Here is an 18920-nt window from a genome sequence, read left to right as displayed (position 1 = left end):
GCTCATGTCTTGGTTTTTGACCGGTCACCAGACCACCGTTTGTTCCTGTCCAGAGTTTCGTGCTTTAATTTCCAAACTTTTGTACGTTCATGCCCAGACGTTCGTGCTTTCATGTCTAGGCTTTCTTTCCTTCATTCGTGTTTCTAATTTTGAGCTCAAGAAAACCCCTCGTGTCTTCATTTCGGTTTGGGCATATCTGGCTTCGGTCTGGCACCTCCACCTGGGCTTATACGGTTATACTTAAAGGATTTCCCTGAAAAACGGTTGTTGCGATTATTGGTATAACTACGTATAATAGTGCAGGAGCCATACACAGCATTTATGTTAGATAGGATCTTATCAGCTATTTGAGTTCGACTAAAGCCATCAATTTCAAAAACGGTTTCAATCTATGCTGATGTTCCGCACGTCTAGTTTTTATAATGCACAAAATTTATGTAGTAATTTATTTAAGTCCAAAGACGGTCTTCCAAAACAGTAATTCGAACATCTGCCCGTGATATAAGCGAATCAAGATTTGTTGTGTGTAGTTTTAGCTCTGATATATCGTACGAGTTGTTCGTCACCACCATTTCGAGGAAAATGAAATTGTCCTCAATTGAAGTAATTCTCATTCTGGTGTTAGTTTCAAAATTGGTCAATACGGCCAACTGGTTTTCCAAATCTGCATAGTTTTCTTGCACTGAGCCATTGATGTGCTGAACGGAATCTGCAGTTTCTAGAAACTGAAACAAAACCAAAGTAAAAAATATATTAGGTTCCGAATGGACGCTCAGGTCGCCTCCAATCATACAACTTTCCACGATCTTTTACACTGTCAGTTGTGATTCTTGGCAATCATCAAAATTCATCAATGATTTGTATAATTTCCTGGCTCTCAAGCTAGGACGTATGTGATTTTTTCCGCAGTCGTATAGTCTCCATTTTTTTGAAGAAATTGCAGAAATTTTATTGAAATCATTCAAAGTTTATAAAAAAATTCGTTTTGGTTTCTTAGTTGGATCACAATAACAAATCAATTATGGACAACACGAAAGAATATGTGATGATAGCATGATAGCAAAGCAATTTGCGCACTGAGAAATACGTGAGTATCAAATGATGCATTTATAAGCTGACATTACGCCGAAGAGTTATACCTTAAAAATTCCGCCTTATTAAAAGTCAAGCGAAAAACAGATTCATAAAATGAACGAAATTAGGAGACTAGCTTTGTATCTTATTTTTCGCAAAAAGGGTTGCACCATATTTTTGAAATAGAAATACATGTATAATATTTGTATCTTAAAATCGCGGTTAAAATTTGGACATTGTTCGCAAAACACGGGTTGCACAATTCCCTTCAATTTTGTCTGTTATTGGTAAAGTAGCTATTTTTTGCGATATTGTTGAGTTATCAATGTAATAACATAGGAAAAGCGAACAAGAGATATACAGAATGGGCATATCTGCCCGTGACGATTTGGGTATACCTCTGCGGCGTAATGGATCAGCACTTCTTCTGAACGAAGTGCTTTTAGGTGGATGACATGGTTATCTGGGTCGCCGATCATACCATTTTCTTTGATTTCATACCAGGTCATATGTGATCATTATTACTCATACTACGTCATATATGACTACCATCAATCATACTAGGCTATTTATGATTTGTATAATTTCTTAGTAGTCTTGTAAAAATCATATATGATTTCTTAGCTTGGATTTCTTGCAATCGTATATGCAGTCCACACTTCACTATTTGTGTGCTCGAAAACACCAGCTGTGTTGTTTTAAACTTTTTTAGAAGATGATTATTAGAAGATTTTGGCTGATCAAAAATGGTGATGTGTTACCAAATCGATAAACATGAAAACTAAAGTTCTGAAAAAAATGTACGGTTCCTGGTGATCATATAGGGATCAGACATGATTTAGTGGTAATCATACAAAACTGGTATACAAATTGTTCGTTTTCATGCTGAAATCGTAATAAGAAAATAAGTATAGTCAGTATAAAATCGTATAAAATCTCATGAAATCAAAGAAACTGAAACCCGGGTGCTTCAAGATTTTTAATAATCAAAAACAATGTCCAATGTCCGTCAAAAGACCAAAACTGATTAAATTGAACAACTTATACCAGTATTAGAAGCGTAATTAGCTGACCAAATTTATACCATCAATTTGAGAAAAGAATGGTTTTACAATGCAGTCTAATCATATATGTTTTATCAAAATGGTTGCAGAAAATTTTGTTCAATTAACTCTCAATGCCTGAAAATTTTCTGTTTTTATATATTTTCAAAGATATCAGTTACTGGGAGTGTAGGTCTGACATAATTTTTATAATTTTGCGTTTCTAGGCAAAAATCTGCCATAATTTTAAACTGAATTTATAGTTGATCTGACATAATTTTGCGTTGGATATACCGTTGCTCTTACATGATTATGTTCCACATTGCGCGATCTTTGAAGAGTTCGGTTCTTATGCAACTTAAAGAGCAGTGTTACACTAGTAGAAGAGCGGACAAGCACAAAGGATTTGAGTAGGGCGAAAAATATAAACAAAGGTCTGAGCGTTAATTTTATGTCTGATCTACGATTAGAAACGCAAAATTCAACGCACTATTCACCGCAAAATCAACCACACAATTTTGCCTATTTACCTCAGCCCGGGACCTACATATAGAACTTTTCATGCCCATGCACAATAGAAACTCAGGGAGCAGTTAGATTTTTCCCCATCAAATTTACAGATTGAATTCAAGGCTTGTTAATGCCAATCGGGTGATGCCCCCATTGAACACTGGCCGTGTTTTGTCACAAGGAAAAAGAAACATTTGTTTTTTTAATGGGGAATGAATCTGGCTGTTTTTATTTGATTGTTAAACGGCGATCGGACTTAGATGAGAACCGATCAGTTTCGATTCAAACTTAATTCCAAATTTGATAGACTCAGGTGACGTACAATTTTGTTTTTCTATCTGTTGACAGAAATATTCAAGGATCATTTATTTTGATAAGGTAAACGAAAGTAAGTTAAAACTGAAATAAGGATTTCTTTGATTTGAACTCAACTTTGGATAAAATGAGAATTTGCCTTGAATCGATTAAAGTAGAACGGGTTGATTGTTTTATTAGATTTGTGTAGGCAACTTAAATTTTTCATATCTCTTCATGCATGTCTGACTTATGGCTCGAGCAAAAGTACCACTATCGAAATAAACGTTTTGTCACTTTATGCCAAAAGTTTAATTTTTTTAGATCTGCGATTTTTTATATTGCTTGTTCAACAGATTTTTTTTCGAATTTTTCTGAATCTACCCTATCGGTTAAAAAATACTAAAAATAATGATTATATATATATAATGGGTGTAAAATGCTAGGTTAGTCTTAAGGCAAGTTCGCATTAGTTATTTGTAAACCAAACTTGTTAACCTATAGGAACTTGCGAGTCTCCTTCAACTCTCCTTGGTTATTTCCATTTATCATTCTCTCATTTAGCATAGAAATCTCGTGGGTATGGGTAGCTCGGTTTGGACATCATAATACAATGCAACCAGAAGCGTCTTGGCAACTGTTTTTTTTTAAAACGTTCCTAAAATTTTATAACTTTTTTGTCTTTGTTTGAAATGCCAGCTTTTTCTCATAGTAAATTAGTTACCCTTCAATTTTTAACATTTTTTTATTTTATATTTTCAATTCACACTTTTCCAGATTCTATTTTTTTACATCTGTTCTTAATCATAATCTTTCATCGTAGTGTTGTCTGGTGCTGAACTATAGGCCAAACTATAGTTATCTTTACAGCATTCTGAGATCTTTCGTGACAATTTATGTCTCAAGTTGAATGTTTCACTTGTAAGAACCTTGCTAGTCGAAATATTAACTTGCAAGAACCCTTTATGTCGAACAGTAAACTTGTCAGAACTTGTAAGCCGAATGGTTAACTAGTGAGAACTGGAAATTTTTAGGAGAAAAACTTGTAAGGGGATTCGTCGCCTTGTAAGGACTTGCAGGAAAATTGCAAGTTCATGCAAGTCAACCGTTCGATTTCGAACCAGGATTACTTATCATCAACTCCAAACTCCAGTGCTAGTCACAGTGCGTTTGTCACTGGAAATTGCGCGCATATTAATGGAAAAGCTGCTGGGATATTAGAATACTGTCAGGGGTCAAGGCTTTGAGTGGTCTTACAAGAGAAACTGGATAGAGTATGGAGAGTTTCAGATTGATAGGATCCGATATCGGGACCTAACTTCGTTGAACACAATTCCAATCAAGAAAACAAAATAATTAGTTCCGTAGGCTTTATTTTCTACATGTTCTCAGTCCAAGCAGACAGTAGGTGAATTTAATCCTAAAAAATAGTAGATGAAGCCTGGATCATCTTATGTTCGAGTGAAGATAGAGGCTTGATCTATTAAGTTCAGTTTAAGGTTAGGTTCACTTAATGTTTGTTTGCACTAAAAAAAGTGGAAACTAAAACCTTCGGAGACAATTATTTTTGATTTCTTGATTGGATATGTATTCAACAAAATTAAGTCCCAAAATCATATCCTATCAACTTGAAATTCACCATTCTCTAACCAGTTTCTCTTGTAAGATCACACAATACTTTTTCACCTTTCAGTATGCTTAACAGTTGACTTAAAAGATATGTTCTCACATAATGTAACAGAATATTGTTAAGATAACAATTTGGGCTATAGTTTAGCGCTGAAAAAGTACCCCAATGAAATCTTAGATTATGAACAGATGTTTAAAAACTAGAATCTGGAAAAGTTTGAATTGAAATTATAAAAACATAGCCGGCAGATTGCCGGAAAATAGCCGTGATAGACGCTTGTGGCTTTCCATGAATTGAAACAACTAAAGATAAAAGATAGACAGATCGACCACCAGTCCTTCAATAGACCATTAGGGTTAGATTCGGACTGTCAATTATTTGACACATAGGGTCTATAAGGAAAAAGTGCTCAGAGAGCTTTTTCAAATTGATATTCGAAATCAAAAACTCAAGACTAATACTCAAGAAATAGGGCATATAAGTTTGGCACCACTTAGATGCATACTAGTGATCTTTAAACAAAATGATCATAAAATTTAAAGTTCCATAAGTGAGTTCAGTGGTCATTTTTCGAGTGAGGTAAGTCGCGCAATTGGCCTAAAAACAGAAATGACGTCACGCACACAATTTTTAACTGCAAAGCAATAGAAGTCACTCAAGTCAATTCTAAGAAGTCAATTCCAAGAAGTCAGGTCGTAAGAATCATCGATGGAGACGACGAATTAAAAAAACATAGCCTGTAGAATACCGGAAACGACTCGAATCGTCGTTCAAAAAATCCTTACCCTAACTTGGACAAAATCAGAATATCGAAAAAAACAATAGAAATAACAAAAATAGTAGACCAATATAACATAAAAGCGTTAAGATTTTTCAGGTCAGGGGTATGGGTAGGTGCTGGTGGGGGGAGGGGGAGGGGTTGGTAGGTGGGGGCGGGTAGGTGAGGTGGGGGTAGGTACGTTGCGGGGGTTAGATACGAGGGGGGGGGGTAGGTAGGTAGGAGGGGGGGGGGGGGGGTAGTTCTTTTGGAGGGCGGGATAGGTAGTTAAATGGGATCAAATTTTCTCAAACTGACCTCTTCGCCTTGAATTACAGACTGTTACCAATTGCTTTACATTACAAGCTAAGCTAATGTTAAAGTCCAATGTTCGAAAACGGAAGTCAACAATCAAAAACGGAGGTTAAAGCTCGAACAGAAAGAAGTCAAAATTCAAGTCAGGAACAAACTTGCTTTCTGCTAAAAAAAAACCTGTAGAATCTCAATACTCCTCTTCGAGTTGTAAAAACCACGATGTCCCCAACAATAGCCGCTATTGCTTCGCGGCTATTAAAAAATAATAAAAATTGAAGGGTAATTAAACTAATTTGAGAAAAAACTGTCATATAATATTCAATTAAATTATCAAAAAAGGGTATAAAAATTTGGGAACGTTTTTGAAGAATCAATCGTAAAGAAGCAAATTGAGATCTACCATCTAAAACTGAAAAAAGATCTCTTGAGTTGATAAAATTGAAATTTAACCGTTCTGTCAACAAAGGTCGCATTGTGTTATGTTATCCGAACCGAGCTACCAACTCTCACGAGCTTCACAAGCTAAATAACTGAATGTTAAAAGGAATTAATCGATGATAGTTGAGCTCAACTGGAACGAACTGGAAAGAAACTTACAAGTTAGCCATTCGACTACCAAGTTCTTACAAGTTAACCATTCGACTTGAAAATTCTTACAAGTTAACCATCCTTTGCAGGAATTCCGCAAGTTCTTGCAAGTTAACCTTTTGGTATTGACCTGGGAGTTAAAAAACTGACATTTCAGAACAGAAATTAATGGGATAACCAATATAGGGAAGTGGGAATTAGGCGTTTTAGTAACGAAACTACTACGCGTTGAGGCTCTGGGTACTTACAGATAGGCTAAGCATATCCACTGACGTCTGCTGGGTCAAATCTGTCTCATTGAGCTGAAAAATACAAATTCTGTTCGAAAACATACTTTTGATAAAATTACAGAAATGCTGCTTAGCGAACGACTTATTGGGATCTCAAACTGCCGTACCAAAAAATTTTTTTATTGCGGCAACAAACATCAAATGATACAGTAGTTTGAGCTCACTGCTTTTGGTTCATTACGCCCTCAGCTTTGTAAACACCTAGTAGAGAGTTAATATAGCTTTTATATAGATTTCTAACGACATCTCCAAAAAAGTCTCACAATGAAATTTTCGCTTTTCTAATATCCCCCTTTTAAATATGGATTTAAATACCAACATAGAAAATTCAAATATACGTTAAAAAGTGGGGGAAAATTTGTTTAACCTAAATTTAGGAGTAAATAATACTACGATATGCATGAAATAAGGTGGTTTTTTGGCTAAGTATTTTTAGGTCTTCTAGACAATTGTTGACACATTGTGAACCGATTTTGTCTTCATTAAGATTAGACACTAACCCGTAAAAAAGGATTGAAAAAGACTTTGCCGTCTTGTTACTATGATTGACATGAGTGCAAAACGTTGCTATGTACGTAACAATGATGATACGATGACTTCGTCACAATTTTAATATAGCAAAAGATTGAACTCGAGAACTTTTCGGCCTACACTTTTTTTCAGAAGCTTATACCGACTCAAATTTGTTTATAAATTTTTGTTCAATCTAAATTAAATCTGAACCATACTGGCCATTCAAGTACTTTCTGCTCCTTTTTGTGGAAAAAAAGCATTGCTGAAAAAATTGATGAGAAAAAATTTTATTTATAGAAACAAACGTAATCATGTTTGGAAAGAAGGTCCTGAAAATGCGCTCTGCTTATATCATCTCAGAATTTTTAATAGGCTTACATTTTTCAGCTTGTTGCAACTCCGTCAAAATTTTTTCTTCAAAATCGTATTGCACAGCAAAACATAAGTGATCGTTGTCCAAATTTAAAATTTTGTTTTTTATTTAAGAATTTTTTTCCAATTTCTTCTTTTAACTCAAAATTTTCAGTCGCTGGAAATAGGTACTCCAGTTTTATCAGTAAAATATTTTCTGCCGGAAACAAAAAACAGTTTTGCGAGCAAATTATAACGCAATTTTGATGGAAAACAATTGCTTTTATCATTTATTGTAACTTTTTCTCGGAAAAATTCAATATTTGTTTAAAATTTGTCGTGCAAATTAGTTTCTTAAAAATTACTTTTAAAAATTTTGTATATTTTGTTGCGTTTCAGTGACATCTCTCCTTTAAAGCATCTCCAATAACTGTTTTATTCGTTTCGCTCGATCATCGCATAAATTTTTGGCTCCAAAACTGTTATATTTTTAGGTAATGAATACATACAAGCTTCGCAGTCAATCTCGATTTTCATTGGCGTTCATTTTGTAGTTTTGCTTATGAACCGCTGAAGTCTCGTAGCGTGACTACTTGGCAATAATTTATAGGTGGATGTGGTTTAATATCCTTATTCGTGTAGGTGGAGAAAAGGGAAGAAAAGTTTGTTATGACCTCAAATTTAAACTTCTTAATAAAAGTCCTACTTCCAGAGCAAAAGACATGATTAAAGAAAAAAATCAAACGGTAGACAGATTTTTGGTAACATAGTGTGTTATCTTAAGGCGATAATAATTTATACTTTTTTTCAATCTTCATGACCAATGAACTGTCAGTTTTGAGTTGAAAGAAAAAACCCAATTGATTTCCAGCCGTGCATGTTTTCTGCATCGATTATAGATGAAGTTTTTGAATGAAGGGTAACTGAATTTGTCATCTGGAACTGTGAACACCAATTGTTCTTGACTTGAATCTAAAATATCTTTAACCCGGGTCGAGGTCTTTAGATAAATTTTTAGAAATGCGGTGAATGCTGTGAATTTTTGTAAGAAATGCGGTGATTGCGGTGAATGCGGTGAAAAAAAAATTTCACCGCATTTCACCGCATTTCTTACAAAAATTCACCGCAAAAAACCACCACATTTCTTACAAAAATTCACTGCATCCGCTTTTGTGGCAAACTAATGCAAGAAATGCAGTGAAAGCGGTGAATGCGGTGAAAAAAACAATTCATCGCATTTCACCGCATTTCTTAAGAAAATTCACCGTGAAATTCACCGCATTTCTTACAAAAATTCACTGCATTCGCTTTCCAACGTTTACTCAATCTTTTTCAAATTCACTAGAAATATCGAAGAGTTAAGAGAGAGTTGGCGGAGTGGAGTAAGCAGATGAAGGTATTCAGGAGGTCACAGGTTCAATCCCGGGTAGGGACGACCCTTTTTTGTAAGAATACTGAGAACGCGATGAAAAAAAAATAATTCACCGCGATTCACCGCATAAAGATGTAAGAAATACGCGGTGAAAATTTTTTTTACCGCATTTCACCGCATTTCTTACCAAAATTCACAACCAAACCTCGTCCCGGGAATCGAACACCGGGAAACCTAAACTCAGAAGGGATAAGAGATAATTATGTTACAGTCCTGCGAATACTGATTTAGCCAAAGATATTGAAAAGTCTTTGAAATCTTCCGACCTGTCTCACTACATTATAAGTGTAGTTTACGTTTTCAATTGTCTCCCATAGCCTCTCGTTTGTGTCCACTAGTGTTGCATTCACGCTGTTGAATGAATTCGAGAGAATGTCCAACTGATTCTCAAATCCTTCCACCTATATTTCGTAAATAGGGAATGACTCAGCCTTAAAAAATCATAAACTTCCTGTCAATCAAACGAAAGTCACTTCTGGTTAATTTTTTAACCATTAGATTGTACAGCATTCAAACTTTTGGTGGCGCAATTTATTTTGAAAATAAAAAAACCGGAACCGTAAATGAATGACTTTCAGTCCGGTAAATCTTTGCCATTAAGAAATTCTAGCAATTCTACAAAAAGCTTCTTGTGAAGCGGAAATGTGTTGGACTATAATTTTGATTTTCGTTATTGATTAGTTAAAACAGCAATTTCAAAACAACAGTTTGGAAAGCTTCATTCAGGATCGAAAAAAGGATCTTCTGCCCGTCGTAAACTTTTCTCTAAAAAAACATGACACAAAACACATTCATAAAGTTCAAATTAAAATAGTATTTGCGGTAACGGGTTTGGCGACGGAAAGCAAGAGAACTAATACTAAAAATTTTGATATAATGAATAACTTCAATCGGCAGGGTTTACGAAAAAAATGTTGGCATTAGAAATTTGAAAACGAAAAGGCTGTACAATTTTCCACTGGTACATATTATTTAACACAGAAATTGATTGCAGCTTCCGAAATAAGCAATACGATGAGACAAAATAGAGGACAGTTTAAAAAAAAATAGAGTTGACAATCTCACTTTTTTAAATGTTTGTAGTTTATCTGTTTGGAAGGTAAAATTAATTAATTTTCAACAGATTTGGTAGCGTTAATAATTAATTAGCTAGTTAATACAAATATGATTTACCCTTTGCACTACATTGAAAGTGTAGTTTTCATTTGCAATCACCTCGTCCAGTCTTCTGTTTGCCTCCACTAAATTCTCGTTGACGTCATCAACAGAAGTAGTTATAATATTCAGTTGATTTTCTAAAGTTTCCACCTTAAATCAGAACTACTTGCATTTCTCTAAATAAATTATTATCAAAGAGTTTACCCCTATGATTCTCAAGATTACCTCCTAGGTAAGATCTTATCAGTTCTTGTGGATCTAAATTTCAACACAGCTGAAATTTGATGGTATAAGATTTGAATGCGATCAAATCCAATCAGATGATTATTCTGTTTCTCGATATTTTGCTGGCGAGATCTTGTATATGAATATCTGAGCTGGTAAGATCTTAAAAAAAACCGAACTCAAAGCCTTCAAAAAATTTTTCGTTGGATGACCTTAAGAGATAACTTTAGATGAACAAACGATTGTACAAGTAATTTAATGACATTTTTGAGTGATGCAGTTTTTCATGTCCATGTTCACGATACAGTTGTGTTCATGAAAACTAAAAAACAGTTGCCTGAAAATAGATTCTGAGATGAAGCAGCTATGTTCGTTCATCCTGCCAATGAAGCTATTTTTTACTCAGTTACACTGCAGTTCTACTTGGATTCTGCAGAAGGAAGCTTCTGTAAGCTACTATTTCAACCCCGGAACTATGAGCTTTTCTAACTTATTTAATGTCACCCATGACAAAGAACGTTTTGTATACAAGAAAAAATTTTTGTTCCAAAGTAGATGTTATGGAGCAGATTGATGTAATATGTGATTAGTCTGATTGTTTGATATTGTAATGCCTCAAGGGCGATATTGTGTATTACAAAGAGACAGTTTTCTGATTTGAAAACTAATTAGGGTCTAAAAGTCTTTATAAATCTGATAAGTGAGTCGTGAAATTTTGTCGAGTTTTGGCTAAAAGAGTTACGAAAGGCCTTTGGTAAAAACGCAAGTCAAAAGAATCTAAAATTGTTTTTTTTTTTCAATTTGTTTTGGCATACATTTGTCCAAGAAGAAGAAGTCATCGGTGTGTTCGGTTTGCCCCGCAAAATTGTTGGTTTGATTGTTTTGTTTGGTATTTTGGCTTCAAAAGTACCTAATAAAGCTCGTTATATATTTTTTCTTTGATTCAGAATGTTCAGTATTGGGATGTGAGAAAATTGTGATATGCTAAGCATGTATTTTTCTAAGTTTTTGGGTGTTTTCAGTTTCATAGACTCGGTATTTTCGGTTTTCATACGTTTGGTTAAAAACTTAAGAAATCGTCGGTATGCTCCATTGCAAACGTATGAAAATACGTTTTGGGAGTGAGGGCGAGCATAGAAGTAAGATTCCTACCTAAAATCCAGAACAATTTCTAACTTCACTTTGGGGGTAATGGGTTACCGCTCAGATACAGGTGTAGTTGTTTGAAAAAAAAATATCTATGACTGCAGGGAGGGAGTGATGCGAGACAGCGGGTGTAAGGCGTACATGAAACTGTTTAAGAATCAGGAATAGGGTTAAAAGTGACAAAACGATTTGGTAGTGGGGCAATGGCGGAAAACGATGCTAATCAGGCGATAATGTGTAGACAGACGATTTAAGATAACTGAGAGAAGATAAGGGGGTTACAATGTAAGATAGGGTTTCTTAAGCGCAGGCAACTTTGTCAGGAAGGAGGTTGATTGTTAGAAAAAGGTTTAGTAGTGGGGACAAAACACGCAAATCAGTTGGTAACGTGCATAAAAAAGATGTAAGATATTGGATGCGGGATAACGGGGACATTTTGAAAGGGTTTGGCATGCGTGGGCCCAAAAACACATGTAAAAAATTTCATAAACCTATATGAGTTGGGTATAAAACTAAATAGCTTTCATAGGAGAGCTTAACGAGTAGAGAAAACAATATAACTAAGAGGGTAATGAGAAATAAGACACACGACAGGAAATAATACAAAAGAAATCGACGAATGACAGTGGCCAAAGGCAGTAATATTCCGGCTATTTTGTCGGTGGAAAACTTTAGTTGTTTTTTAGGTTCTCTCAGTATATTTTTAAATAACCGTTTTCGAGCATAGAATTTTTCAAGTAGGTCAAGGAGTAGCCCGACGAGAACCATATTGCAACACTAGACTACCAAAATTTTGTTGTTGAAAAATCAAAAAGCTTCCGTTTGCCTTCTTGGAAAAAGAATCATATCTTTTCTCTTGTTTTGATATGCTTGGACAGATTTATCCTCAGACGGATTCTTAAATAGTTGTTCTTCATTTGTCATTTTTTGCTGTGGTCCTTGCCCAACACGGATGCGAATAAAGAGAAAGAAGTAGATAAGCGGCATCAAAACTTTCATTTTTTTAAAACATTGACATAATTTAATCTTTTAGTCTTTTAGCTAGATTACATACGTTTCGCTTAATTTTTTCTGAAGAAAGATTATATAATAATGGATTTTTCTAAATACATACCGAGTAATTCACTCAATGGCCACACAGTTAATTTACAATCAAGAAGTTATATGTATTTGGGGAGAACACCAAATATGTCAATGGGCCTGTCAGAGTGATGACTCCTGTCAGAAGAACACGGGCAAATTTTCGAGCATGTGTCTCGAATCAATTCTCATATAATTGTTTGGTGGTAAATCCCATGTAAACACCAATCAGATCGAGAAACGTGAACGAGATTTCTCTGATAAACTGCCAAAAATTTGAAATTTTTTTTTTAAAAATCAGTTTTAGACAATTTGCATACAACCGTTCAGAAAATGAATATTTGAATATTTTTTTGCGAAGTTTTTAGCCTTTGGACATTGTAGCTCTCTCAAAAATCAATATCTGATTATTAAAATTAAACATATCCGCGATTTCTTTCGTTTCAAAGCCGGAAATAGGCACGTTCCTTCAATTTTAAACCAATAGTACCGACAAATTCATCATTTTGAAACCGAACATACCAACAACCAATTCTAACGTCATTTTTTCCTGAGCGTTTTAGTTTCATACAGTTTGAGATTCCCTTTAATTTGAGTCCTTGAAACACAGCATACCGACTTGTTTTTCCTGTTTGATTTTTTCACGTTTAAATCAGACGAACTTTTAACGTTTTAAATCAAACAAAGTGAATCCTAGAAACCCAACGTACTCACAATCACTTCAGTTTCAAAACCGAATTTGACAAACATTTTCGACACTTGTAACCAATATACAGGAGAAAAAAAAATGTTACAACTCTCGTCGTTTTCATCAAACTAAAATCTAACATACAATTTTCCTACAATTAAAAACGCCGTTTTCTGTAGTAGAGTTCTATCTAAAAAATTATTCATTTTAAAAAAAACATGACGACACCAGCTCATTATAGAACTGCACAAAAAATCAGCTGCAACATGTTGCCACAAATCAAGGCTCCAGATTTTCATGTTATTATTGCATATCATCCCAGACCAATCTCCAAGTCAATATCAATGCAATAGGCAAGTCCAAGTACAAGTCATTTCATTTTTCAATACTAGGCAAGTCTAATTACAATTGTTAGAAATCACTCATGTCTTGGCCAACATTAGGTAAGACTTGCAAGTTGATTCCCGAGTCAAAAGCAGCCTTTCAAGATATCTTGGAGAGAAATTTACGAAATCCAAAAATTTCGTAACGTGTCATGTTTTTTGCATAAATTTTTGATCATTTTCTCTATCAAATGAGGCTCGGGGCATATCAAACGGTAAACTAGCACCAGGGATTGGGCTAACTCGAGGGTATATCTGGGCCGTTGTCAACCGTTCTTCAACCGTTTCAGACATTTTTTGAAAAAAAATTCAGAAAAATTGATTAAGTTTTCAAATCTTCATCGTTTGTCTGGCGCTTTTACGAAACGCAAAGTATCAAAGAGAACCGCTGTGAAGTTTCACATATTGTTCCGGGGCTCAATATTCCGAATGATTGCAAATGTGGATCAAGCCATAAGTTTCAGTTGGAATGTGTCCTGTGCATACAGTGTTCTAAGAGAAAATTTTAAAAAGTTTCGGTAGAATAAGAGCATCGGCTCTAATTTTGAGTTGTTGGTGGGTTTTCGGGTCCATATGGTTGTTTATTTTTTGCACTTTCCAGACCAAATTTTGACGATTCATCAGTTAGTTTTTGCGTTCTTCGAGTCTTTTCTGGACGATTTGTCTTTTTCCAGACCTACTTTGGACGTTTTGACGGCTGTTTATTGCATATTGCTTACATATTTTTGAATTTTTAGACCTGGATTTAGATTTGGCAAGTCGTGTCCAAGAATTGGGTTTAGTCATGCCGGGTATCGATCAAGACTTAGATCCAGACATACCAAGTCTTGGCCAAGTGTACTGAAGTGTGCTACACTCAGTAGCACTATTAACATTAGAGTTAATAATCAGTAACAGTAGAGACCAATTTAGATTTAGACTTGAGGTTGAGAACACATTCAGGCAAGAAGGAGAATTAATAAAGAATTATCTACATAGAATAAAGAGTGGAGTTGATAAAGGTTGGCCAGAAAAGATACCAACAAGTATTGAAGGTGATGACAATATCAGGAAAGAGAAAGAAATCCAACAAAGACAACGAAGTCAGAAATACATAGATTTTGCTATAAGAGGACTAAGACCACAAGGTTTAAAACGCAAAGCGCACGAGAAACTTATTGAGAATCCTTCAATAACTTGGACACAGTTTGTCGATCACTTAGTTGTAAATGACTTAACATTTTCTGTAACAACAGAATCTAGTGGAGCTACAGGCATAGATAAACTTAAAACACTCGAGAGCAAAATTAACGATTTCACCAGTTTTTTCAAAAGCAACGAAGTGAATGCTATAGATACTCCTAGGCCTAGAGACCCAAACATAAAAGGCAGACCTAACAGTACTAGATTCTGTGATTATTGCAGAAGCAATGGTCATTCCATCTCTAGATGCACAAAGAAGCAGATAGATGATAGTGTTAACAAATAGAGAAAGGAACTGGTTGAACCAAGAAGGCCAAATATAACATTCTCTAATGATTACAGAAAGAATAACCGAGGAAATACAAGATTCAATGGTCCTAGAAACCAAGGCTATCAACCAAGAGGTGGCTACTCAAACTATAATCCTAGGTTCAACAAGCCTAACTATCAACAACAAAATACATCTTTTAGCAGCTATGGCAATAGATTCACTCAACCATACGAACAAACCTTCCCTCAGCAAAACACCTATAGAAATAATGAACCAAATCTTGAACAACAATCACCATCACCACAACAACAGCAACAGCCACAACAAAGTGCTAGCTTCTATACACCAAGTAGAAACAACAATCTACAACAAAGACAATCAAAACCCAACAATATTCAGCAACAACCAAATCAAATAAGTTCCGTTGAAGGCGACGATGACTACGTAAATGCTATAACAGACTTCTTTCCTTTAAACTTTTGAAGTCTCCGAACGCTACTAAAGAAAGTAGTACTAAGTCAAGAATTTACCTCAACTTATATCACTTTGCCACCGGAGACATTAAAAATAATAGTGGTTTAGAAGTAGAATTCATGATTGATCCAGGATCAACTTGCACTATCATCAACCATCCTACATACCTTGCTCTAGTAAACCTTGGACAATATTTGCATTTACAAAATACAAATTGTGATTCAAAGACATATACCGGTTCATCAATCAGAATGCTTGGCTACACAACTATTCAATCTAGCTTCGAAACTGACGGTAAATATACAGTCCCCCATAAAGTATTCGTTACTAAAGAACAGAGACAGAACATAATAGGTATCGATTTTTGTCATTTGTTTTTAAAAGCACTTCACTTCGATATCCCCGCAGTAGAATTAAAAACTGAGAAAAACCTAATTTGCTACGGCTCACTCAACAATGAGAAAGATTACCCATACATAACTGAGATGACTGCTTTAAACATAGCTCAACCAATCTTTCTACAACAGAAAAGTACACAATTGCACAAGCAAAAGCACCCCAGTCAAGCCTTATTTCCACCAGGAACATATTTCATGCCTCACATTAACGTTGCAAAAACTGACCTAGTCTTTGTGAACACACTTTGTCCACAACATGAAGAATTTCTACCCATATTTATGGAGAATCAAAAGAATCACCCAATACAGATAAATAGAGGAATAATAGGTTATGCTATGTGTGATATAACTGACAAACCTATACAAAGATACAATATCAAAAACTGTGCCGAATTTACAAGTACAATACTAAACGAAAGTGAGGACTATAACAGTTGCTTCATACTGAACACAGTAGTAAACAACTTACAAGAAGGACAGCAAATCCAAACTAATTCTTGCATCAGATATATAGATTTTCGTACCCAATCTATATTTGACTCTAATATGCCTATAGCGCACACGATATCCTCAGATGCAGAAATGAGAAAAGGTTTTGCAAACACAATCTCAAAAAGAATACCCTTATTAAAGGACTACTGTAAGAGTAGAAACTGTGATATAGGTGACATAATAACTTTCAGAGCAGATAATAACTTAGTATATAATCTCATCACTAAGGCTAATCACTATGAAAAGCCAACAATTGATACAATCAAAACAACGCTACTTGCTATGAGAGATCATGCACTAGGACTAAATTTACGCTGTATAGCGATGCCAAAAATAGCTTGTGGTTTAGACGGAATGGATTGGAGAGAGATATCTTCTCTAATTGAACAAACATTTAAGAATTCAGGAATAACTATCTATGTGTATACAAGCAAAGATGATATTGATAAACTACAAAAAGTAGAAATCAATACACTAGAACAGGAAGAGGTGCTCGAGATTATTGAAAGCGAGTTAATAGAAAAATGCAAAGAAGATGAGAGAGAACTAGCCACAGATTTCTCTACCGAAGCAAAAGAGTTATGTAGACCTAAAGTCAACGAACAGTTTCCTAAGTTTAGAGATAAACTACATAACAACCGAATCATAAATAAAGCAGTTGGTAATTTTGTAATTAAGCAAAATAGAAGTACAGTTCAAGACATAGAGTATCTAGAAAGGTTCTTAGATAATTTTGATTTCACGCAAAGTGATTTGACTGATGATGAATTGTTTGAGTTGATAGAAATAATACTTCAGGATAATGATGTTTATTCACATCATAAGTATGATATTGGCAGAACTAAGCATAAGTTCCATTTACCCTTAAAGAAAGACGCAACCTTTAAAAAGCAACGACCAAGCAAAATACCCATTCATCTCAGAGATAAATTAGAGAGACTAATGGACGAATTAATTCAAGCAGGGATAATCAGAGAGCTCAATGAGAACGATGATGTGAATAGTTGGTTTGTCAATCCCGTCATCATATTACCTAAGAAGGATTATTTAAAACTAGTCATTGATGCTAGATACCTAAACTCTATAACTGATACAAGTAATTCTAGTTGGCCACTCGAACCACTAAATGTTCTAATGACAAGAATAACTGGAACTATATTTACAAGTAGTGACTTGTCATCGGCTTATAATCAAGTACCACTAACTGAAGATACACAGAAGGTTACAAGTTTTATTGTAGGAGGCAAACAGTACACCTATCAAGTAGGATTTTATGGTCTTAAACCATTACCCAGTTTCTTTAGCAAACTAATGCGTTATGCATTTGGACCCCTTATAAAACGTAAACAAGCCATAACATATATAGACGATACTTTATTACAAGCTAAAGATAAACAAGAAATGTTCACAATAGTAAAAGAGTATCACTCTTTGCTTCGAAAGGCAAACCTTAAAGCAGCCCCCGATAAAACAATGTTTTTCTTACGAAAAGTGAGATTTCGAGGACATGTTATATCTAAGGACGGACTATCGCCTATTGCTTCGCGCATAGATGATATTAGAAACCTAAAATCGCCAGAATCGAAAACAGAAGTTTTAAGAGTTTTAGGAATGATGGGTTTCTATCATACCTATATTTTGAACTTTCACATAGATGCAAAACCTCTATATGACTTAACTAAAGATACAACATTATTCAAGTGGTTACCAGAACACGAAAAGGTATTCACAGACCTTAAACAAAGATTCTGTCACGATATTTCTAACGCGTTTCCTTCTAATGACTATCCCTTTCATATACATGCTGATTCATCTAATTTAGGAACAGGTTGTGTTCTTATACAAGATTTTCCTGATAGAAAACGTATGATTTCAGCAAACTCGAGAGTATTTGATAAAGCTGAACAAAAGATGTCCCCTCAACATAGAGAACTATGCGGAATAATATCTGCATTAGAAACATATGAATTTTATGTGATTGGATCCCCTTTTCCAATTTACCTATATTGTGATCACAGACCAATCCTATTCCTTTGGTCACGACGAGGACAAATGTCACATCGTTTCTTTAAGTATCAAGTTGTAATAACTAAGTTCCAAAACTTGCAAATTATATACACTGAAGGCAAAAACTTAGCGTTCCCTGACATTCTTAGCCGAAACGTTTCTTTAGCAGATGCTAAACTTTATCAACTAGAGTACAAAGTAATACCTAAAGATATAAAGTTTCATATTAACGGAAAAGAAGTTAACTACTCTGTATTGCATCAAGACGATAAAGACGCATCAGCTAACGACTGTTATCCAATTATTGCTCAAGTCAAAGGCGAAAGAAAGAAACTTATTAATATAAATGATGAAGGTGACTTTAGCGTAGATGATGCACCAGACTACATAAATGAACACTGTAATTCTATACACAGTTTTTCTGATTGTTTTCGCTACGGCACACAAATAAATCAAATAAAGAAATTAACTTCAGAACTAACTAGCGAGTATGATAATCACTACTATTCCGAGATAGAAGAAATAGCTGAAATAAGTGATGACCGAGAAGGTTATGATGACCAAGATTGGTTAGATCTAGTAGAAGGAAATATTGAAAATTCACTTATTGAACAATTAG

At 34.8% G+C, this 18920-nt stretch overlaps 1 protein-coding gene across 4 annotated transcripts in view; it reads right to left on the bottom strand.

The window, feature by feature from the left end:
* Window positions 1-248: 248 nt before the first annotated feature.
* The window catches only part of LOC142350242 (uncharacterized), a 53318-nt gene continuing 34646 nt past the window's right edge, over window positions 249-18920 (bottom strand). For 3 of the 4 annotated variants that reach the window (XM_075402012.1, XM_075402016.1, XM_075402015.1), the window contains 4 exons: window positions 9971-10105; window positions 9064-9198; window positions 6460-6513; window positions 249-725 (listed from right to left, as the gene is read on the bottom strand). In XM_075402012.1, coding sequence (XP_075258127.1) covers window positions 450-725; window positions 6460-6513; window positions 9064-9198; window positions 9971-10105 — 600 coding nt within the window. In that variant the 3' untranslated portion in view covers window positions 249-449. The remainder of the gene's footprint in view (window positions 726-6459; window positions 6514-9063; window positions 9199-9970; window positions 10106-18920) is intronic. The other variant, XM_075402014.1, reaches the window with a different exon arrangement.

This window comes from Convolutriloba macropyga, chromosome 12 (genome assembly GCF_964194025.1).
Source record: "Convolutriloba macropyga chromosome 12, txConMacr16.3, whole genome shotgun sequence".
Lineage (NCBI taxonomy): Eukaryota > Metazoa > Xenacoelomorpha > Acoela > Convolutidae > Convolutriloba > Convolutriloba macropyga.
Note: the sequence above shows the minus strand (reverse complement) of the source record. Positions and strands in the feature narration are given on the sequence as shown.